This window comes from Callospermophilus lateralis, chromosome 5, assembly GCF_048772815.1.
Source record: "Callospermophilus lateralis isolate mCalLat2 chromosome 5, mCalLat2.hap1, whole genome shotgun sequence".
Taxonomy (NCBI): Eukaryota; Metazoa; Chordata; class Mammalia; order Rodentia; family Sciuridae; genus Callospermophilus; species Callospermophilus lateralis.
In genome coordinates this window covers 18418369-18442300 of record NC_135309.1, presented here as the reverse complement: position 1 = coordinate 18442300, position 23932 = coordinate 18418369, and the positions used below count along the sequence as shown (strand labels likewise).

Below are 23932 nucleotides of genomic sequence, written 5' to 3'. Positions count from 1 at the left end.
AAAGAAAAAGGGGAAAAGCTAAGCCAACTGAGCGCATCAGCAGATGTCGATGACACGTTGACCATTTGTTGTAGGCTATAAACCAGGCACCGACTGAGAGGAAGAATCGGGGTGGGAGGGGGTATCGGTAGAACAAATGTAGAAATATACTGAAAACTGGTGAGTCTAGGGGAGATGTATCAATAGTCATTATATTATTCTGTCAAGTGATATGTGGATATAAAGTGTCCAAAATTAAAACTCAGCTGGGGGAAAAGAGACAGATACTGCAAGAATGAAGCATTCCTATGACAAATGCTTTGGCAGGAGGTGATGGCCAGGGGTCTCTGTGGTCTGAAGGCCTGGGCCCCAGGGTCTGCTCTAGCAGCACCGGGCATGTCCTCTTAGGGAGCATATGTGAACTCTCAAAATCTCAGATTCCTTATGTTTAGCTGTTGAAATACTATGAGTGCCTTCCTCTGGCAGGTCCGTCTCAAGGTCTCTCAACTGCCGTGTGGTTGACATTTAGGGCTTGGTAGATCTTTGCAGCAGCTGCCCTGCATATTGGAGGATGTTTGCAGTATCCCTGATCTGTACCCACTGGATGCCGGTAGCACCTTTCACTCCCAAGCTGTGACAAACAAAATTGTTTCCAGACATCTCCAGATGTGCTCTGGGAGTGAAAGGTGGCCCCAGGTGAAAAGCAGTGGCCTAGAGAAAACACATAGAACAATTTCCTAATAAATTACTAATGGCTCAAAATATTAATAGGAAACACAGTTTGAGAGTGTAGATGTTGGAAGCAAATACCTGGGTTCCAACTGAGGATATGCAGATTACTAGACATGCAACCTCACGTTAATGATGCTTCTTCTGTGTAAAATTGATCTCATAATAGTATAAAATAGTATAAAATTGATCTCATAATAATATCACCTTTATAGAGATGTTATGGGGCTTAAATTAGTTAATAAAATACTTGGAATAGTATGTGTCACATTCTTAAGCTGTCAGTAAATAATAACAATTATTATTAATTCATTGGCTTTGTCAGTGACAAAGAATTTTAACAGATTCCTGGCAGCATTAAGAATACAGGCTGAGTATCCTTAAAAAAATTATATATATATATATATATATATATATATATATATGTGTGTGTGTGTGTGTGTGTGTGTGTGTGTGTGTGTGTGTGTGTATGTATATTTAGTTGTTGAGGACCTTTATTTTTATTTATTTGTTTATATGCAATTCTGAGAATCAAACTCAGTGCCCACACAGGCTGGGCATCCTATACCACTGAGCCACAACCCAGCCCAAGGACTAAGTATCCTTAATCTAATTATCCAAAATCCAAAATGCTTTAAAATCAGTAACTTTTTGAATGCCAACATGTCATAAATGATAACGTTTGCACCATAGAACTGTTTCTTACACATAATTATTAAAAATATTGAATAAAGCAGAGCGTGGTGGCCCACACCTGTAATCTTAGCAGCTCAGGAGGCTGAGGCAGGAGCATCATGCGTTCAAAGCCATCCTCAGCAATGGCGAGGCAATGAGCAACTCAGTGAGACCCTGTCTCTAAATAAAATACAAAATAGGGTTGGGAATATGGCTCAGTGGTCGAGTGCCCCTGAGTTCAATCTCCAATACACCGCCAAAAAAAAAAAAAGAAAGAAAGAAAAAAGAAAAGAAAACTTGAATAAAATTACTTTCAGGCTCTCTGTATAAGGTGTCTGTGAAACATAAACGAATCTTCTCTTTTGACCTGCATCCCATCCTCAAGGTATCTCATTATGTGTGTTCAGTGTTCTGAAGTCCAACATCTAAAACAATTGTGCCCCATGCACTTCAGATATAGGTCCTCAACTTGCAGACACCTGGCCAATGGTAGGAATTAGGGATGAAGTAGTTCTTCTGCCCTGTGTCTGACTTTCAGACACCCCCAAGAGCTGCCCCAGCCCTTCAAGGCCACCGCCATCTTCAGGGTTGTGGATCTTCTGTCTTCCAGGACTGAGGTCATTTCAGGCAACTGAACTGAACTGAACTCAAACCAGACGGTACTGGGGAGTCCCCCAGCCCAAGTGTCCCAGTGAATTGAGGTGTGACTAAAGCTCATCATGATTCCTTTTCAGGTTTTACAAGCCAGGTTTGTCTTCCAAGTCAAGCTCTTGGGGTGACAGACCGGTGAGGTCACCTGCTTCTCCTCTGACTCCCATGGCCTGCTGGGGCTTGTGAGGACTTGACCACCTGGCCTTAGTTGCATGGGTCTGACACAGGCAGGGCCCTGCCCTTGCATGGAGACTTTGTTTACACTCTCTGTTGAAGTGTCTAATTCTGTGGGGAAGGAAGGAAGAGGGAGCTGTCATTTAATGTGCATCTACTGTATACCCTAGAGAGCCACAGGCTAGTCCTCTCCCTCACCACTCAAACACATAATCCTGCAAGAGAAAGTTACTCCCATTCTACATGCAAGGAAACTGAGGCCCAGATGGAGCAAGTGGGCCCCCTTAAGGTCACATTGGTAAAAAGTGTCAGAGCTAGACTTTATACCCAGGTGTAAGAGAAACCTAGATTCTCTTTAATTAGTCCAACTTTACCAGTTAACAGCACTAAAGCTTTTGGCCTACACTTGGTTCCTCCCAGCCTTAAAAAGGTGAGGGTTCAGGAAGGTGAGGTTCTTGGGTCCTCACCACGCTTCTTCAATCCTCTAGGCTTTAGATTCCTGAATGAAACATAAACTTAAGGCTTTTACTTAAAAATGTCAGTTGGAGCCAGGCACGGTGACACATGCCTATAATCCCAGCAACTTGGGAGGCTGAGACAGGAGGATCTCGAGTTCAAAGCCAGCCTCAGCAAAAAATAGTGAGGCGCTAAGCAACTCAGTGAGACCCTGTCTCTAAATAAAATACAAAATAGGGCTGGGGGTGTGGCTCAGTGGTTGAGTGCCCCTGAATTCAATCCCAGGTACCCTCCCCACCAAAAAATGTCAGTCAGGCAACCCTCCTGAACCGCTCACTCCTGAACTAAGAAAATATCAGGTAAGACATTTTGTTTTAAAAGGAACATAATAAAGACAGAGAGGATTGCAGAAGAAAGAGCAGCAAATAAGATTAGGAGGCTGCAGAGTAGATGAGCAGACGGCAGCCTCCTGGGGAGACGGAGAGAAGAGAAAATGGGCCCGTCATGAGGAAGACTGACTGGGGCAGTCCACACAGGGCACTTGCCAAAGCCTGGGATGTTGGCACCCGCTGTCTCTGGAGAGGCCCAAGCTGAGGAGGGTCTCTGAGAACATTGGGTGAGAGTTGTTTCTGAGACCCACCATCAGATCCCTCCCCAAATTGGTATAGCAGGCAACTGCCTGTCAAAAGACCACAGGTTTATTTTTTGGAGAGAGGAGAGCAGTTTCTAGACCGGAGGATGCCAGGCAAGTTCAACGTCACAGTGTGCCACACTAAAGATGGTGAGTCAATGGAGTACTACGCAGCACTAAGAAATGACAAAATCATGGAATTTGCAGGGAAATGGATGGCACTAGAGCAGATTATGCTAAGTGAAGCTAGCCAATCCCTAAAAAACAAATGCCAAATGTCTTCTTTGATATAATGAGAGCAACCAAGAACAGAGCAGGGAGGAAGAGCAGGAGGAAAAGATTAACATTAAGCAGAGTCATGAAGTGGGAGGGAAAGGGAGAGAAAAGGGAAATTGCTTGGAAATGGAAGGAGACCCTCATTGTTATACAAAATTACATATAAGAGTTTGTGAGGGGAATGGGAAAAAAATAAGGAGAGAAATGAATTACAGTAGATGGGGTAGAGAGAGAAGATGGGAGGGGAGGGGAGGGGGGATAGTAGAGGATAGGAAAGGTAGCAGAATACAACAGTTACTATTATGGTATTATGTAAAAATGTGGAAGTGTAACCGATGTGATTCTGCAATCTTTGTAATGTTTTGAATAACCAATAAAAAAAAAAAAAAGTCAAAAAAAAAAAAAAAGACAAAAAAAAAAAAGAAGATGGTGAGTCCGTGAACATGGGTATGCTGGGTTTGGAGACCTCAGCCCTCCTTCCCTTGGTGCCCTTCAGGGTGGCAGGCCATGGCCTTTTAGAAGAGGATGGGAATTGTGGCCAGAAAAGAGATGTGAAGAGAAACAATGGAACAACGGTGACATCGAGGACTCCTAAGGGAAAGCAGCCAACCAGATCATGTACCGTGCAGCTCATAGCGCCCAAGGCCTCTCCAGACGGGCTCGAGAGCATGGGCAAACACGAGGGACTCCAGATGTCCCATAACAGGAAAAATGGAGACTGGGAAAGGGGCTGCCTCAGAGGAAGCAGGGGTCTACATGAGAAGAAAACCTCAGGAGCAACTCACAGCCTTGACACGAGAACAGGGCGCTTCATTCTGAACCATTCTAGAACCTTCGGAGACTAACACGAGGCTTTGGAAATTACAATATGATCACAGAAATGAAAACTCCGCAGGAAGACTGGATAATAAAACTGAGGAAACCTTGTAAGAAGTAGAACAAAAATACAGTGAGATTGGAAATAAGAGGAAAATAAGGGTGCAGGAAGGAGAGCTGAAAACGAACAGAGGAAGGAGTATCCATGAAATAAAATTCAGAACATTTCCCCAGAACTGAAGGGGGAGGATTTTTAGACTGAAAGGGTTCACTGGGTTCCCAGCACAATGGTTGAAAGCACACCTGGATATATCATTAGGAAATTTCAAACCTTGGGAATATTGCGAGGCCACAAAGGCTCCCAAAGAGAAAAGGTAGATCATGAAATAATGACCAGGACTCAGAATAGCTCTAGATATCTCACATCCGACGCTGGGAACTCAAAAGGCATTGAGCAGTGCCTTTAAAATATTAAGGAAAATCAGTTTCCACCTAGAATTCTATATCCAGTACAACTAACTTTAAGTGAAGGGTAGAATAAAGATATTTTGAGATAGGCAAGATTTCAAAGAATTTATTTCCTTCATGTTTCTTTTCTCAGGAAGCTAGCTAGCAGAAGTGGTATTCTTCCAAAATAAGGAGTCAACCAGAAGAGGGAGACCTGGGATACAGGGAAGATAGGGGAGGCGAGGAAGATGCCCAGAGTAAGGTGAGGGGACCTCAGAGCGCACGCTGATGCAGGAGCGGAAGCTGGCGGGGTGCGCGCTGTTCTGCGCCTCCAGTGAGAGTTTAGATAACTGGCATGATGAGAGGTTAAATTAGTGTAAGTTTGTTGGAACTAAGCAAACAGGAAAATGACTGTTATTAACTCGAGATAGGGGACAATAAAAAAAAAATGTGCTTGAAAGGAAAAGTGGCTCCGTCCCAAGCAAGATGTTTGCTGAATGAAAATAATGCAAATGCTGAAGATTGCTTCCCCCTAAATACACTGTGTCAATTAAGAGGATGGGAAGGTAGGAGAGGGGCATGTGTATGGTGTAGGGGCTGGAAGCAAGCAGAGCAAATCCCTAAATTCAGACGGAGAAATGAATAAATAATGCCTAAAGAAAGACCAAGAAGCAGCAATTTATGCATATTATCTGTAAGAGACATAGAGGTAGATACCCAAGGGATTGGCCGAGGGCTGGGGAGAAAGCTCAGCGGTAGGACACTTGTCTAGTATGCATGAGGCCCTAAGTTCAATCCCTTAGCATTAGAGAAAAAGAGCGCAAGAGAGAAGGAAGGAAGGAAGGAGAGAAGAAAGCAAGCATCTGAATCCATTGAAAATGATTCCCTTTGGGGGTGTTAGGGAATTAGGGTTGTTGAACATCTCTATTATAGCAAACCTTATACTATGTTAGATTATTAAACTGTGTTCACATATAACTAATAAAAACTAAACAGTAAAAGCTGTCTGTCTTTAGGATCTTGTTTGAAGATAAACTTCTTTTTATGGAGTGTGGGGAAGAGAAGGCAGACCCGGGAGGCTGATCAGACCCGGGAATCTAATCATGTGTGTTTTTCTTGTCAAAATTCTTCAAGCTGTACACATACAGTTTGTTTACTTTTATGAATGCATTTTTTTTATTTCCACAAAAATGTACTTAAAATATATTCCATTTCAGCAGCGTTGGGTACAAATTGTACACTTCCCAGTAATATTCTACAAAATAAAAATCAAATCCCCTGGCAGGCCAGTTGGTGGGGGTCTGTTCTTCTTTAGCTTCCCTTCTAGGGTTTCTGAACGTAGCCGGGGGATGCTAACTCAGTCTACAGGTCAGCTGCAGAGGGACTGGTCCCCGTGGCCAGCTTCTGCCTGTCTGGATCAGGTCTTGTCATTCTGAATGGACTCTTGCAGGCTGCTGTCACGGTCTCCTTACCAGTTCCCCCAGCGTAGACCCAGCAACATCAGCGCTGCTTAATGCCAAGGAGGGGCTGGCAGGACGGAGCTCATAGAAAAGGTCCTGCCCATGACCTGTCCACACCTATCCCCCGTCTTCTTTCCACTTGATACTCCTCCGACAGGCTCTTCACCAAGTCTTACTGTCAATCGGCGGTAACAAATAGCCTGAGCCACAGTTTTCACACTGTAGTTGAAAAGTGCCCGTTTGGGGAATACGCTCAGGGCAGCACCTCTAGCTCTGTATCTTCCCAGGTCCTTCTCTGAAACTCCCAAGTCCAGTGAAAAGAATTAGAAGGCACAAAGTGAAAACTTCCATCAAAAACAAAACCCCTCTGGGGCTGGGGTTGTGGCCCAGTGGTACAGTGCTTTGCCTCTCATGTGTGAGGTACTGGGTTCAATCCTCAGCACCACATAAAGATAGATAAACAAAATACCTTCAACAACTAAATATATGTATATATATTTAAAAACAAAATACCTCTGTACCTAGAGTCCCTGTGCCATGCTCAAGACAAGGCTGTAGGGCCCTCCCCACTCCTACCTGTTTCTTCTGGTAAATCCCAGTCTCCACCATCACCATTGTCTTGAAATGAAAGGCTGTGGCAGATGCATTTTTTGTTATTATGGAGAACAGTTTCTATTTTTCCAGACTTCCCAATGTTACATTTTAACTTTTCACATGCATGACCCAAGGCCCACTAGACTATTTTCACTAAATCCAAAGAGCAGAAGAACCTCCTCATGACTGTTACTTTTACTTCCAGACACTGAAAATTGCCAGCAATTTCCAAATAAGCGTCTCTGTTCTCAGAAACCCCAGTTCTCAGTAGTTAATCTCCCTACAGGTGAATGGCCAGTGTTCAGATGCAGCTAAGTGAAAAGGGGAGACAGTGGAATTGATTATCCAGTGTAAGTAAGGGCTCACAGGGGAGAAAGCTACATCTCTGGCTTTCCTACCTAGAATAGCCATGCTGTTCTGGACACCGGGGCTGAATGTAAGGTAGGGACCCGATAAGTCTCATGTCTGGCTATGTTTCCCTCTCCCCAGCACCAGTCAGGAAGCTCAGAGCCAGGTTTGTGGTGCCTCTTGTCAGGAAACGAGTCCTAACCTCATACTTACTCGCAATCTGACTTTCCTTGCCCTTATTCTCCCCCTTTGTCTCATTTTCTGACTTTTATTTTATGTATTTTACTCTGTTGTGTTCATTTTTACAAGCCATAAATCCCTTTTAAAGATAAATAGTGTTTTTAAAATGGAATAAAATTACAATATGATAGAACTGTAGATAAACAGCAGAAGGCAACTTGGGAAAAGGATAATTACATTAGGGTGGTAGGATATGCATAATATTTATTTTCCTTTTCATATGTACATTAATATTAGAAAGGAATAAGAATCATTTCTAGTGTTTTTTGTGATTAAAACATATTTATATTAGAAAATGTAGGAAAGAGAAAAATAAGAAGGTGAAAATTAATAACATTTATCATCCAACTCTAGAAGAATCAGTATGGTATATTTCTTTCAGCTCTTTCTAAAGATACATGTGTGTATATTTGTAAACTATGTACGTTTTCTGAGTTTAAATTATTTCTATTTCTTTGTAAACTAATTTTCGTGTAACAAACAATAGGTTTCAGACATTTCCCCTTCTACGTAGTGTTTTGCACATTTTCTTTCCTTTCCTTTTCATTTTTTGAGATACTGAGGATCGAACCCAGCTCCTTGTGCATAGTAGGCAAGTGCTTTATAATTGCTGATCCCCAGCCCTGCACCAACAGTTTAAATTGCATGAGTTGTATCTTTATTCAACAAATAATACCCATGTACCATATTTCTTTAGGAAATCCCCCTTTGTTGGACATTTAGGTTATTCCCTTTTAGTGCTTCCTTTCTGGGTTTGTTTAGAAGGGCAAAAAGCCAACTTTGCTAAAATGTATTTCTTTTTCTGAAATTCTTTTGGTTTTTCATTACAGTGGTCTCTGGCTCATCATCCAGTTCGAAGTATGACCCCGAGATCCTGAAAGCCGAGATTGCCACTGCAAAATCCCGGGTAGGGCCTCTTCTGCCATGCTGCAGGTCACCAAAGCCTGGGGCCACTAGACCAGAGTAGATGCTTCATCCAGGCCAAGGCAGCAGTGCTGACTAGCCAGGCCCCAGATAATAACAGCAGAGCAGGGGTTGTGGTATGGATGATGGTCATAAGAGCTGCCACCTCACAACAGTCGTCATACACCCGACCTAGTGCTGACCTGGTCATCGCAAGTCCTCTCTGTCCTTGCAGCAGCCCCATGCAGTAGCCAGTGTCATGTACATCTTTAAGATGAACAACAAGGCTGATGGGAGCTGAGAAACTGGCCCTGGGGCCCAAGAGACTCAGGTCTTAGACCAAAGTTCTTATTATTCCGTACTCTCTTCCTAGCTGTTGCATGTTCTCTCTTATTTAATTCTTGACCACCTTAGAGATGAATGTTATTATTCCCACTTTACTGATATGGAAACTAAGACGCAGTGGTTAGGTGTCTTGCTCTTGGTAAAGTCAGTAGTTGGAACACTAGTTTAGTTACACTCGAAGTAGTTTCCACACGCTCAGATGTCTACAAGAAAACGTAAGTGGACGAGATGGGCTCTGGGGGAGGCAGTCGGAAGTTGGGGGACTGTCAGTCTAGGGAGGTGTGGCCTCTCTTAGGGGGTACTAGAGTTTTGGCTCTAGTCTACCGCACATATGATGGCATGTGAGCTCCATGTTGCCAGGCCTTCAGGTAATTTTGGAAAGGAACTGTGTATTTAGGCTTCTTCTAGCAAATACCTCACTATTTGATTATTAGCAACCCATTTGCAAAGTTTAATTCCTGCGCAGGCAGTCAGCCCTCCTATTGGCTGGGCCTGGCTCTGGGGCGTGTCTCGCCTCTGATGTTCCTCTGTTGCCTCTCACCTCCACTGTCTGCTACCTCACAGACAACCCGGGGAAGTGCTATCCTCATCCATCAGAGCAGGAAAGGGAGCCTCAGAATGGCCCAGTGGCTTGAGAGAGATCTCACTGCTAACAACTGGGGGAGACCCAGATCTCTCTGAGGTCAGGTGGCCAGCTCCTGACTACTTCCTGTCTCCCTGGAGCAAGGACTGGCTGGGTAGGACCTAAGGAAACTGGCTGGGATGTTTGACTGAATGGGCAGTTGCAGAGACCAGACCCACATTGGTGAGGGAAGGGTGTTGTGACCTGTGTGGCCCGAGGGGTATGGCCCAAGTCATTGTGCAGGAACAGCAAGGTGCTGTGGGTTCCCCTTCTAGACTTGCAGCTCTCAGTCAGCCTCTGATCCAGCCCTTGTGTGGTCTTCTGTCATCCAGGTCAACAAGCTGAAGAGAGAGATGGTTCACCTGCAGCACGAGCTACAGTTTAAAGAGCGTGGTTTTCAGACCCTGAAGAAGTAAGTCCAGCCAGCGGTGCAGAACATGGGGCAGCCCCCCTCCTCAGCTGCCCTCACCTCCTCTGTTTCTCTCCTTTAGATACCTTCCTCACCTCTCAAAATGAGCTCTTTAACTATTCTGTTCAAGTTCTTTTCCCATGGCATTGACTGACAATATGGACCCCAGGTAGGAAAGGAGAATCGCTTTAGATCATAGGGCTCTCGTCATCCTCAGAACTCCTGAAGCCACAAAAGTCTGTTCCATTCAGCTAAGTCTTACTATCCAGGCTCCGAAGCCAGCGTTGATGAGCACTCCGGTGCACACACCTCGGCTTCTCTGGCAGACCACTAGAGTCTCATGCACACGAACACACAACCCCTTTAATTCCATGATCCTTAACCTGAGCCACAATTTCACCTAGTGCCCCACTGAAGGAACGGGGACGACTTCCAGAAATAGACAAATTACTAGAGAAGTTACACCATGCCACGTGCACGGCCCTTCACGGGGGGCCTTCCGGAGTTCCCAGGATCACTTGACCAGATGTCATATTTGCTTTTAGAAGCTGCCAGGCAGCAAAGTAAGATGGAGATGTTTTGGCTCTTGAGGGCAGTGTGTTCACTGTCACGCCGGTGATTGTGCCAGCTAAGCTTTGTCTAGCAGTTACTCTGTGCTAGAGATGCCTTCAGTGTTCTTGCGGGGTAAACTCCTTCCCTCCTCACAGCAACTCTGTGAGAAATTTTCTTTTTACTTAACCCCCTATATACACACGAGGAAACTGAGTCACATAGCAAGTGCACAGTAAATGCTAGCTTGTTATGTTAACCACAACAATGTGACCAGGACCTGGTCCTTGAATTGTGTTCAGTGTATCTGATGGGCTCACCACAAAGGGTAATGCACTTGGCATGACACCAGATCTCTACCTTCTAAGAGACCTGTCACTCAAGAGTCCCAGGAAGGCCACGCCATCTACGGACAGCTCTTTCTGTAGTCCCTTGCTTTTGGTCTCTCCCAGACTGAACCTTTTCCTCATCTCTGTGAGTTCTCAAGTCCACAGTCACGATTCTTTTGCCACCACCCCAGCCTTTGGATGTCCTCTCAAAGTCCTTTTCCATGAACCGTGAACCCCAGTGGGGGGTTTGGTTATTTCACATTCATGTCCTCCCATTGCACACACCCCCACCACCTGGAGGGCCACCTCGAATCCAGTACAACACATGTGGTAAAAACTGTGACCTTGTCCACAGTATATCCTGTAAGATAAAGTGGGTATGTTTTTTTGTTTGACAAATTGTTACACATTTTTAACTTTCCCGTTTGTTTATGGGTGTTACTTATGTATAGATTTATTTGTATACATACACGTGCCAATCGTATCTCTCAAACCAGATTCTAAACTCATTAAGTCCAAAGACTCTGTTTTAGGCTTCTTGGGAATCTTCAACAGCACCAAGGACAATCCGGAGCAATAGTGTGAGCTTTGAAAAAATTGCTATTTGGGGCCTAATGAGCAGTCGTCACTGTCCTCCACTTTCCAGCCGAGCAGCTTCTGGGCACATAGTTTAAGGGCCACTCGAGTTCCCACATCATCTAACAGAGCGTGCCCTCCCCTCCCGGCTTCTGCAGTCCTCAAGAGCTTCTGGCCAGAGCACCTCCCATTATTCTCCCAGCCCCTGCAAACCTGTTTTACCACTTTGTCTGTGGCCCCGGAGCAGCATTGAAAATTCTTGTTGTTTGGTAAGCTGACACTGAAGGCCCAAAGGCAGGCCTCCTCCTACCCCTCCCTGTGTCTGATATCTGGCCCAGATAAGACTCCTTTGCTGCCCTTGCTCCTGCAAGCTGGGCGGAAGGAGGGGTCTTCTTTCTTGTCCATCTTGGCTGAGGGCTGGGAATGCAGCCTCAGGAGGCAGTTGGCCAGGGTTCAAATCCCAGGGAAAAGCGACTTAACCCTTCTGAGCTTTTATGTCTATCAGAAAGAGTTGAGGTTATAGAGATTGAATTAGAAAAATCCCTACCCAGGGCATGAGAGAACCTGGCATGTCGGAAGAGTTTGGTGAGAGGGAGCTGGGTGCCGACCTCTGGCTAGTTGTCGTCTTGGACTTGGGTAGACTTTGCATCTGCCCTGAGCTCGACCCTGGGCTGAGGAGCCCCTTTCACTCTGGCCATCTGGTCTTATTCTTCATACCTCTTAAGAACATTTTTGGTACTGCCCTTTTATAGATGGAGGTACAAGGTTGGAAATATGCCCAAGGCCACCCAGCCAGCAAGCGTCGAGCTGGGACCAGAACCCAGGACTACTGGATTTTGTTTTTCTTCTGGTGCTAGGGAAATGCTAAGCACCCCATGTCCAGGGCTATTGGGTTATTATAACTATTTGAGAGTGTGTGTGTGTGTGTGTGTATGTGTGTGTGTTGATACTGTATGGACTGTTGGGTTTTAAAACTTGTGTCTTGATGCCTCCCTTGGTGCATTATCCCTGAGAGCCCCCTCCCCATGCCTAGGAAACATAAGTCTTCCATCTCCCTTTGAGTGTTTTAGGGTCCAGTGGGGACCTCCCCACTGGGTCATGCCCACTCTCAGCTGAACATGGGGGAAGGTAGATCCCATCCCTCAGGAGTGTCCTAGGAGTTTCCCTCCGGTCACTTTGACCAGATGTCATTTTCACTCCTAGAGGCTGACGTGCAGCCCAACAGGACCCAGCTCTTTCGTTTCCTAAGCGCCGTTGTGTTGGATTCATGATGGCACTGGTACCAGCTAAGATGTGTTCGACAGTGACCATCCCCTACAAATCCATTTGTTTGACTCAGTGTCGATGACCCCATCTTTAAAAAGAAGGAGAAAGGTTGGAAAGGATTGAAGGAAACCTCTTAGCGGAGCCTGAAAAGGAAAAAATCTGAACACAAGCTTTGGAATTCAGCTCCCCTGCTCCCGTGATCCCCTGCAAATAGGAAGGGGTTGGTACTTGGTGGTTGGCTGGGGTTGGGAGTGGAGCAGGATCTTCCTGCACGTCACAAAAACTGTCTGTGCCCAGGTAAGAGCTGTCTGGACAAGGCCGGGAATGGTCCTCTGCCATCAGTCTTTGCCCAGCTTCTGTGTGGCTACTGGGTGTGTGAATCTCAGAGAGCCTGAAAGGAAGGACAGCTGCACTTTGGAAATCCTAAAACACATGCGCACCCCCCCATCCCAAACACACACACACACAACTTTTCTTTGCCTTTATGGGGGAAAAAAAAAGATTCATTCACTGCGAACATAATGGTGACCCTTTGTTCTCCCCCACCCGCTCCCACCCCAGCTCCATCCCAAGAGTGTTCCCTCTCAGAGCTACTTTCTGGAGCCAAATTCCAGAGTCTGGTTGCTAAGGCCCTTGAAGGAATCAGGTAGAGGCTCTGTGCAGCCCAGCAGGCACACCACTTCTGCCCGGTCCTGTGGGGATTCCTAGCCATTCTCACCCTGTTGGCAGAGGACAGCCAGGCACAGCCCCCTCCAGACCCTGGCGCTTGGACATGCTGAAGCAAATAGCTGTCCCTGCACCCGCCACTCGCCTCCCTGGCCAGTCGGAGGCAGGACCACCTCCCACCCCAGACCACTTGTTCCCTACTTATTGCTCCACAGAGCATCTTGGGCAGGATTCTGCTGTGGAAATCCTTCCTACACCAGTTTTTCAGACTGAATCTGAGATGGATCTCAGTGGACCTGGCAGTCCTGCCCAGGCCCCAGTCCTCGAAAGGAATCCACAGGCTATTTTTAGTGGGGAGACATAAACGAGGCTTTGTATTCTCTCCACGGAGGCTGAAGTAACCGCAGGGGAGGCTGTGTGGAGACCACGTTCCCTGCCTCCCTCTCTCCTCCTCCACCCCAGGCCCAGCCGATGAGGCCATGAGACAGGGTGAAAACCAACCTGCTCAGAGCAGTGATTCCCCATTCCAGCTATTTTTAGCCCAGAACAATTTGGCCTCTAGCAGGAAAGCAGAGAGGAATGCCTAGGAGGCTTTCTCATCCCGAAATAATGGGCTTGTGGTGTCCCTCAGACTGTAAGACTTCCTCTTCTCCGCCCTCTACTGAAACTGCAGCCCCAGCCTTTGATGAAAGTGTGAAGCAGTTAAAAGCACTCTCAGATCTGCTCTCAGATCCTTCTCCCGCCTGCCCCCAGCCCTCTTCTCCAGAAGCCCCGACTCCCCCAACCACCACCACCAACCATCTGGTTTGGTCTGACCTTTGGAAAACTGTGTCAGGACCTTTAGATTGGAGCCTGGTGGTAGAATACCTGCATGGCACACGTGAGGCCTTGAGATCCATTTCAGCCTTGTAAAAAATATAGCAAAAAAAAAAAAAAAAAAATTAGCTCTAGCTTTATTTTACTTTTTTCCCTTTCTTCTCTTAGACACCTTTTGCCCCATCCAAACCAATTTGCGTCTAGGTCCTGGATAAGCCAGTGAGCTCTCTGGGCTCGAGGTGTTTGAACCCCTTTCATTTGTGCAGCACTTCCTAGCTCACCAAAGGATTTGCCACCCTTCACCCCATTTGACATCCCTAACAACTCCTTGTGCATGGGCCAGGCAGAGGACGTGCTCTAGACATTTTCAGAGGAGGAAACGGAGACCCTGTGTGGTTGGGAGCCGTATCCAAGGTTACTCCACTGGGAGTTTTGATCCTGTGATTCAACCACACATAATTATCAAGGATGGTGCTTCTTGAACAGGGATGATTTGGGCTCCCTCCCCCAGGAGACTGTAGGCAATGGATGGAGACATGCATGTGGAGGCATAGGGAAGCCATAAACAGAGGAGGGGTTGGTGGTCAAGTTTATCAAGTGGGTGGAGATCGAGATGCCCAGATTGAAACCATCCTGTGCCAGAGGCTGAAACTATTCAAACACGCTCAGCTCTGTTCCCCTGAGCCATGCAGAGTCAAGAGAGGGATGCTCCTGTAGGAAATGATCATCAAGGACAGAAGGAGTGCAGTGTCATCGCTCTGTGCCCTGTATCCGGGCCTCTGCCTTCCCTGCCTAGAGGACCAGGGAGGGGGTCCAGAGGCTCCCTGTGAGGGCCGATGCTTAGGACTCTTGGTTTCAAAAGCAGCTTATTTCTGCAGCCACCTGCTGTGGGACATTTGCGGTTTAGCAGGGACCTTCTGCGCCACACCCCACAAGTGGGACCTGAAGAGGAAGGGCAGGCAGGACAGAGAGGAGACTGCCTGGGGAATCGAAGTACTGGCCTGCACTTCCCCTGGGGAAGCCTTGTCCCTCCTGGGTGTGACCTTTTCCATCACCTGTCTCCTAGAATCGATAAGAAAATGTCTGATGCCCAGGGCAGCTACAAACTGGATGAAGCTCAGGCTGTCTTGAGAGAAACCAAAGCCATCAAGAAAGCCATCACCTGTGGGGAAAAGGAAAAGCAAGATCTCCTTAAGGTGCGTGCGTTCCCGGTCACAGGGTCCCAGTTCAGTCCTCCTTGTACCCCTGCATGCACATTCTTCCCACATTCCCTCCGGACCACTGCCCTCTTTTTACTCCTTGCCAAAAATCCAGACTGCGAAATGCCCTCTGAAACTTTTGACCGCCAACATGATGCCCCCATGGGAAATCCCACACCTGACCTGTGGTGGAACACAGGCGCACCGAAGGTCTCCTATGAGGTCACCTCCTGGCTGTGCACATGAGCCATGTGGGCAACAGTTTCCTGCTTAGACTTGGGTCCCTTCCTGAGCTAGTTCATGGTGTGTATGCAGATATTCCAGCATCTGTAAAGATCCAAGTCTGAAACAATTCCTGTCCCAGGCATTTCAGACAAGAGCAACTTGACCTTGACTAGTCTTCTTGGAGTTTGGTCCCATTTTATAGAGGAAAGATAGGAGGCTTTAGTGTACTAGCTGGCTGACCTGGGGCCACATAGGGTCAGTGGCAAAGCTGGGGTGGACACCGTCAGGCATACCCCACAGGCCGTGTCCTTGCCACTAGCTCTGGGTTTATCTTTCAATGAAGCAAATGGAAGGAGATGATTTCAGCATCGTTAACCTCAACATCAGGATGCAGTATGTATCTCTGTAATCATTTTGTGTATGTGTGTTCTCACTGTGTGCTGGGAACTGAACACAGGAGAAGAGTTATTCTCTACCACGCCAGGCAGCTGTGCCAAGGACTTTGCATGCATTGGTGCAATGGGCCTGACTTATCTTCTATATCAACTCTGCTTTAATTTGATTCTACCGATAAGGACTGCAGGACTCAGTACAACGGATAGAGCCAGGATTCATACCCCTGAGCACCTGACTCAAAAGCCTATTTGCTTAACCCCTGGGCATACCACCTCCCCACACAGGATCCACCCTGACCTCAGAGATCTCTATCATGGTTGCCATTGGCAGATTAAAAGTCCAAGACCTAGGGCTGCTGGCTGCAAGTTGCTAAGTAAAGGAAGCTTTATGCTCTAAGACAGAGTATTTGCACAACTCCTGCCCGAGACAGCAGCCCAGTGAAAACATTCAGACAGGGTGCTCCTGGACAGCAAGGAGCATTCCTGTTGTGATTAGCAGTTAAGAACACAGAGCAACAAAATCAAGTCCAAATCCTGGCTCTGACCATTGCCAGCTTCTCCTTGACAAAAGGGGGAATAATCACAAGTCATTCCTCAGAGAGCTATTGTCAGGATTCAGTGAGCTCTTAATGAAACTGACCGTTGCTGAGTATTGGCTACACCACATTTCACACTGTCATCAGTTTAATCAATATGACTGCCCTGTGAGGTGGCACCTAGGGTCATTCCCATCTTACAGGAAAGGAAGTTGAGGCACAGACCAGTTAATCATCCAGCTTAGATGGCACAGCTAGAAAGATACAGTGGGGATTGTGCCCTGGGCTGAGCCCACATGCACCCTGCTGTCTCCATGTAAAAGGTCCTGTAAGTGCCCACTCACTCGGAGCCCTCTGCATGGCATCAGCGGGGTGTCAGGGGTGAGCACAGATTCCTGGATTAGAGAAGATGCCCAGGAAAGCCCACAGTGCCTGGCAGACCTGGAAGATGCATGACTACCCTACCCACTGTCCCCCTCTGCCTGCAGAGCCTCACCATGCTCAAGGACGGCTTCTGCACCGACAGAGGGTCTCACTCCGACCTGTGGTCCAGCAGCAGCTCTCTGGAGAGCTCAGGCTTCCCACTGCCCAAACAGTACTTGGACGTGAGCTCCCAGACGGACATCTCGGGGAGTGTGAGTAGGCGGGTCCCACAGGAGGGCTTCCAGGCAGGTGCCCTCTGCTTGCTTTCACTGGCTGCCAACTCCACCCTGGGGAGCGCCTTTTCTCACAGTTCCTGGCCCCAGAGCTCTGGCAGGTTGGGCAGGGAAGCACCAGGTCAGGACTCTTCTGCTCTGACATTACCTGGCCAGGTACTGGTTCCTCTAGACCTGCACAGAAAACACTTTTAAAGGACAAAGTGTTTTCCTCTGGTTTCTGTCATACTGTGCGCAGCTCCATTCAGCTGGAAGGCAGAGGATATTTCCCCCCTGTTAGTCCCAAAGCTATGTGTGCCGCTTTCACACAGCTGTGTGGCTCCTAGTGCCCAAGCGCAGTCCCAGTGGGTCATGAGTAGTGAAGTGCTGTTCCGATGGGGGTCATGGGTAACGCCAACCCATGGTGAGCTGTAACTTGGAGAGTTTTACTAGAGCAGACGACATAGCCAGACTGCCTCCAGCTTCTGCGCTAAAGACTACTCCCGTCAGATGTCAGAGGCATCCTCCGGCTTGGGAAGAGAAGCTGTATCCATGTGTTGTCTGGGGAGCCTTGTAACTTCTTATGGCTCTTGACAGAGGAGCACAGGGCATGGAGCTTTCCCTCCTTCCCCACACCATCCACATATCCGGCTAAAAGCCACAAGTAAGCCAGGTATTCGTGAAGAGACCCTGTGCCTCCTAAATCCTAGGACCTTCTCCATGCGCAGTCAGGATTGAGTCCTGACTGCAGCCTGAGTTTTCTACTGCCCCCTTCCCAGCACCCCAGGATGGCTTTCTTATGGATTTTCTGTCCCTGTCTTTTCTCACCTGCTACCTCTCCTTGCCTCCATTGGCTCTGAGCCATTTGGGGCTTCTAGACCCTCGGCTTCTCTTCTTCAAGGGATGGATGTCAGTTTGAGACTGTTTCCATGACCTGAAGGAAGAGAAGTATTCTTTGCTTAACTAGCTTCCCTGCCGTCCACAAGCCAGCCCAGTAATCAATGGCTGTTCTTTGCTCTGCCCACACAAGCTGTCAAGTCCTTCCTGAGCTCTCGGAACATAGCTCAGCAGCGGCCACAATAGCTGTGTAACTCCCGACTCTGCTCTCACCCTCTAGTTCGGCACCAGCGGCAACAATCAATTGGCAGAAAAGGTCAGACTGCGTCTTCGATATGAAGAGGCTAAGAGAAGGTAACTCAAGGCTGGCGCTAGGGCTGGGATGGTTCCTATGGTCATATGGTGGGGGTCTGCTCCGAGCCCAGTTTTTTGCATTCCCACCCTGTTTAACCCTCCCCAAAATTACGAAGGTAGGTAGCATAGTCCTCTCATGTTAATCCTCTGGAATTTAGAGAGGCAATGCCTTGCCCAGGACACTGCGTAGAGTATGGAATTATGCTTTGAACCCAAATCTGCTTAACCTCTCAAAGATGATTTATCTTTCTCTTTCTTGTGTTGGTTTCTGTAATCAAAGTTTTCTGATGATCCTGGAAGCAGTTTGGTTTGGAGGATCAACAGGTTTGTCTGGTCATTTTTGGCAATAGGCTAAGAGGACTACAGGAACTATCCACTACAACATCTCCTGCATGACCGCGAGCTGGCTGTGCTTTTCAACTGCGTTTCAACTCCATAAAGATGTGGCTTCATGGAATCCAAAGCGGCTGGGTTGCACTTCCACAAATAAAATAATAATCAAACCTGGCATTTTTAGAGCATCTGTTAATAGGCATAAACAGATTGCTTGTTGTACTAAAACTTCTTATTTGTTTATTTATTGTAGTACTGGAGATTGAACCCAGGGGCTCTTCAGCCACCGAGCCATGTCCCCAAGCCATTTTTGTTTTTTATTTCGAGACAGTCTCACTAAGTTGCGGAGACTCGCCTTGAACTTGATCCTCTTGCCTGCATTTCCCAAGTCGCTGGGAAATAGGCATGTGCCACTGCACCCAGCAATATTAAAACGTTTGTGCATCTATTATCTTATTTAATTTTAAAAGCAACCTCATACCATAGCTTCTATCTTATTATTTCCATATTTAGAGGGGAGAGAGTTTAGCAATATGTTTCATGGCTTTTCCAGGTTGTATAGTTGGAATTGGAAACCCTAGACATTCTGGTTTCAAGTTCATGATCTTCCTATACACTGAGTCAGCCCTACTGGGAAAGAACCCCCTGAGCATCTGCTGGTGAATGAATCCAGGCGTATTACAGCCATTCCTCCATGGACTAGGTTGCCTGGCCCATGAACTCTCTCAGCCAGGCTGGGTAGAGTGTGGTGATGCCCAGTTCTGCTCTCCCAACCCTCCGTTAGCACCAGATTCTCTGCAGCTATGACGGAAATCTGATAGAAACCAGAGGAAGAAGCAAAAAGGGAATTTATTGTCTTATCTAACTCCAAAATCCTGGGGGGATACAGATTCAGGCTTAGCTGGATCCAGGGACTCAATTAGCGTTACATAGATTCCATCTCCATTTTCTCCACCTCGCTGTCTTTGTTTTGGCTTCATTTCAAACAGGTTTTTCTCTCAAGGTGACAAGATGACCCTCCACAATTCTAAGCTTATATACAACCAGGGTAGCAACCCCAGTAGAAAGGGGACCTGCCTTACCCAACAATTTTAATGAGTCTCAAAGCCTGGGATGTAGCTCAGTGGCAAAAGTGCTTGTCTTGCCTGTTCAGGGCCCTGGGTTTAGTCCCCAGACCCACAAAATAACTGAGATTCACTGACAGTTTTGGATGAGCCAATCACTGATGCAGGGCTGGTAGGGAGGGTGGGAGCAGGAGGATTAGAATTCTATGAAGGTCCATGCATGGGTCATATGCTCATGCTGGAAGGAGGCTGAGGTCAGCTTTGGGGGAACCAAGCAACTTAAAAGTATGGGAGGAGAGTTTTTCCATAAGCACACCATGGTGTTGTTAGCAAAAGAAGGAAGAATTGGATAATGGTCAGGTCGAGGGAAGCAGATGCCTTTGAACTGTTTCCCCTTCCCACTAGGGATTCAGCAAAACAGCAGAACGTGCGTGTTTGGACAGTCACTTGTCCCCTCTGAAGGGGGCCACTCTGAACCTTGGATCTATTCCAGCTCGCAGTAATGCCTGTCCTACATAACCAGTCCTGGAGAGACTGAAGCACTGAGGTGTTCCCTCTGGGGTCAAGCCATTAAAATTATCACAGAGCTTCCTGGCTCATCTGACTTTACCCAGCTTCTTGCCTCTGCCTCTACCCAAAGTTAGATTTGGTGTAAAGGACAGAAGAGGTTGCCGAGTAGGAAAGCAGAGGCTGCAGGATTTGTGAAGGAAGGGAGGTAGCCATAGTGACTGGAATGTCTGATCGTCACACATCAGGTTTTGTCAAGTGTGTTTCGAAGTTGAGAGACTGACAGTTTCCATCAGATTTTCCAGAGGATGAGTTACCCTGATTTAAGCAGCAATGGTGTAGGGTTAGCACCCTAGAAAGTACACCCAGGAAAGCGTCCGTCACTCCTCAGTGTCCTGCTTAGAGTCTAGCTGCCAGATCTTTGATGCCATCCTCAGAGCTGTTCAGAGTCTTGGAGATAGCAGCTATGAAGTTGCCCCATAGCTAACCTTCATGGATTGCTGTATATATCAATGTGAAACCGAACGGTACACCGTAAGGATTCCTACTGGGAAACTTGCCTGGGAAAGGAGCAAACCTCTAGGTGTTTTTCTGTATGGAGTTTTTGCTACTCATGACAAGGGGTTTGTCTCCAACGATGTTTTGGTACGATGAGTTCAGCCACACTGACCACAGATCAGACTGAGCTGCAGGCCATAGGTCTCAGCTCTCAACAAGTATTGGCCATGTTTGTGATTTGCAGTCTCAGGTAAGCCGTCAGGCATATGTCCAGTGAGGTTAACAACTGCTCTGTGTCTGCCCTGATGGGATGGGGTAAGGCCGAGACGTGAGGCCCAGACGTGATTTGAATAGGTCAAGTCTAAAGGATCATGGCATAATTACTTTCAGGTATTTCTAGCAGTACTCTTCATTACACTGGGAATCTTATTTTAGTGGTAATAATTCTTCATGTCTACATAATACTTGGCAATATCTAAAGAGATCTTACTGCTTCTTTTCTAAAATCCACCTTGTAGGTACCGTCATTATCCTCACCTTACAGACGAGGATCTTGAGTCTTAGAGAAGTTAAGACACAACAAGACTGCTGATTTCTTCCCTTAGCATTTATTACGTGCCTTCAGTATACCAGGCACCAAATGTGACACCGAAATTTTTTTTGTTTGTTTGTTTTTGTGGGTGATGCTGAGGATTGAACCCAGGGCTTCCCACATACAAAGCACGTGCTCAACCACCAAGCTGCACCCCCGGCCCCACCTTCTTTCACAAAGGCCAGAGGCAGGATTCCACTCAAACCATCTGAACCCCCAAATGCATGGCTTTTCAATAGCACCACCACCACCACTCTCTGGACTGAGAACACATGGTTAGTCACCAAGACCCCAGTTGCCTGCAGCCGTCATTGGCAGAGCGTGTACTGTGTGGCAGGCACCCTGCAGACATTACTGCTGATCCTCACGATCCAAAGGAAGAGTGATTGTTTTTCTTATCTTCAGGTCTTGGAGAGTTTACCTAGTGTTACATAACTAATAAGTGGTCCAACCAGGTAATAACAACAGTAGCAACAGAAACATTTATTGAGGGCTTACTGTGTGCCAAATATTTTGCTTTGAGGGTTCATGGGTTGTCATAAAATCTTGAACCACAACCTCATAAGGAAGGAGCTTTATTTATTCCCTTCAGAAAGGTGAACAATTGGCCCAGGGTCACACAGCTCATGGAAAGAGGTTATTGCCTGGTATTGGATCCAAGTCTCTCATGCAGCAGGCTTGGGGGCATTGCCTAGCTCATGTCTGTACCCTGGAGACGACCTCATGGCTGGGACATGATAGGCACCCACGTGTGTTTGTTAGATAAAATGTGTTTCCTGGAAACTGATCAAAAGGAAGACAGTAACTGCCATAGAGTGCTCTGAGGGTCTCCTGGCCCCTGGTTCCTTCTGTCTGTAGAAGCACAGTCTCCTGTCCCCACAATGCCTTTGTTCACACCAGTGGATCTCCCTTTCTCTACCCGCAGGATTGCCAACCTGAAGATCCAGCTGGCCAAGCTCGACAGTGAGGCCTGGCCCGGGGTGCTAGACTCAGAGAGGGACCGGCTGATCCTCATCAACGAGAAGGAGGAGCTGCTGAAGGAGATGCGCTTCATCAGCCCCCGGAAGTGGACCCAGGGGGAGGTGGAACAGTTGGAGATGGCTCGGAAGCGTCTGGAGAAGGACCTGCAGGCAGCGCGGGACACCCAGAGCAAGGCGCTGACAGAGAGGTGGGTCTGGGCCTGGGAAGTATGAACCAGGTGTGTCCCAGGGGCTTGGGTTAGGGAACGTGTCTGTCCTCTGGCCCAGCAGGGACCAGCGGTGAGGGCACACCTTGGGCACCTGACTTCATGAGCAGTGTCAGTTTAGGCGTCTTATAGTCTCCACGGTAGCTTATAGGGGAAGGGGTCTGCCACCCAGCGCACCAGCCACCTGGAGCTCAATCATGTTGCCCAAAGTTTCCTGCCTGGGCACCGCCTTTCAGAAGTGAATCTTCTGATGGAAGTGAGCCCCCATAACTCAGAATCCTTGAGGACACTCGTTTTCCAACTTTGTGACAGTGATTCACATTTCGTAGCGTGACCTAAGATACACAAGTTTGGCACAGTAGAGCATATGCTTTCTGTGTCCTCCGATGTCTTCTGTTGGACAATCAGCCCTCGGTATCCATGGCGTCCATACCCATAGATTCAGCCAACTGCAGATTGAAAGGGTGAAGAAAAAACAAATTTTTAAATAATATAACAAAAAGTGCAAACACACAGTGCAGGGTAACAGCTATTTGAGATTGCATTTACATCGTATTAGGTATTATAATAATCGAAAGATGATTTACAGTATATAGGAAAATATGTATGTGTTTTATGCAAATACTACCCCATACACATAAGAAATTTGAACCGTGGACTTCAGTATCCAAATGTGCATGCACATGTGTGTGTGTTGTATGTGAGTCTGCAACCAATCTCCCAGAATACCACGGGATGAATGTATTTAATGTATTTCTTTTCAAGCTTCATGCTGCTTATGGCCCACTAAATTGATTTCACCACATCCTAAGTGACTGCAGTTTGAAGCCCATTGGTATGTCCGGGTTGTAAACTGTTATGCTTATTGGGGTCAACAGGTTGTGGAAGTGCCTGGTGGCCGTCCACATCAGACCGTAGTGCACAGAGCCCACTGTCTACAGCATGTGCCGTCTCCCTGCTCCAGCAGGTGGAAGTGTGGGCCCTGGGCTGCCCAAGGTTCTGTATTTTATTTATATTTATACACACACACACACACACACACACACACACACACATACACACACACAAATGCACATATTCATTTTTTTGTTATGCTGGGGGAAGAACCTAGCAGATTTTTGGTAGCAGATTTTATTGCAAATTTCCTGCCCTTATGAACTTAGAGTCAAAGCTAGTGATTTTTCTTTTTCTATTTTTAAATGACACATAATATTTGCACATGTTTATGGGATACAATATGGTAATTAAGTATATGTATATATTGTATAATGACCCAGTCAGGAAAATTGATATTTCCATCTCCCCAAACATTTATCATTTCTGTCCTGGGAACCTTCAGACTTTCCTCGTTATTTTGAAACACACACACAAAAACTGTTGCAGATGGTAGTTACCCTAAGTTTGGTGTGCAACACTGGACCTGATTCCCTCTATGTAACTTGGGGATCCATTGCCTGACCTCCCTCTGTCCTCAACCAACACTCTTCCCAGCCTCTTGGTCCCATGCCCACCCTGTACCTGTCATTCGCTCCTGGTTTCCACAGATCACCTTTCTGACTTCTACAAATAAGTGAGAACCTTCCTGTGTCTGGCTTATTTCACTTACCATGTTCT

General features: G+C 46.9%; 1 protein-coding gene across 2 annotated transcripts in view; it reads left to right on the top strand.

Moving 5' to 3' along the window:
• The window catches only part of Wwc1 (WW and C2 domain containing 1), a 146644-nt gene that overhangs the window by 77075 nt on the left and 45637 nt on the right, over positions 1-23932 (top strand). For both annotated transcript variants that reach the window (XM_076855690.1, XM_076855691.1), the window contains exons 4-9: positions 8307-8383; positions 9679-9758; positions 15024-15153; positions 16801-16947; positions 18065-18138; positions 22058-22300. In XM_076855690.1, coding sequence (XP_076711805.1) covers positions 8307-8383; positions 9679-9758; positions 15024-15153; positions 16801-16947; positions 18065-18138; positions 22058-22300 — 751 coding nt within the window. The remainder of the gene's footprint in view (positions 1-8306; positions 8384-9678; positions 9759-15023; positions 15154-16800; positions 16948-18064; positions 18139-22057; positions 22301-23932) is intronic.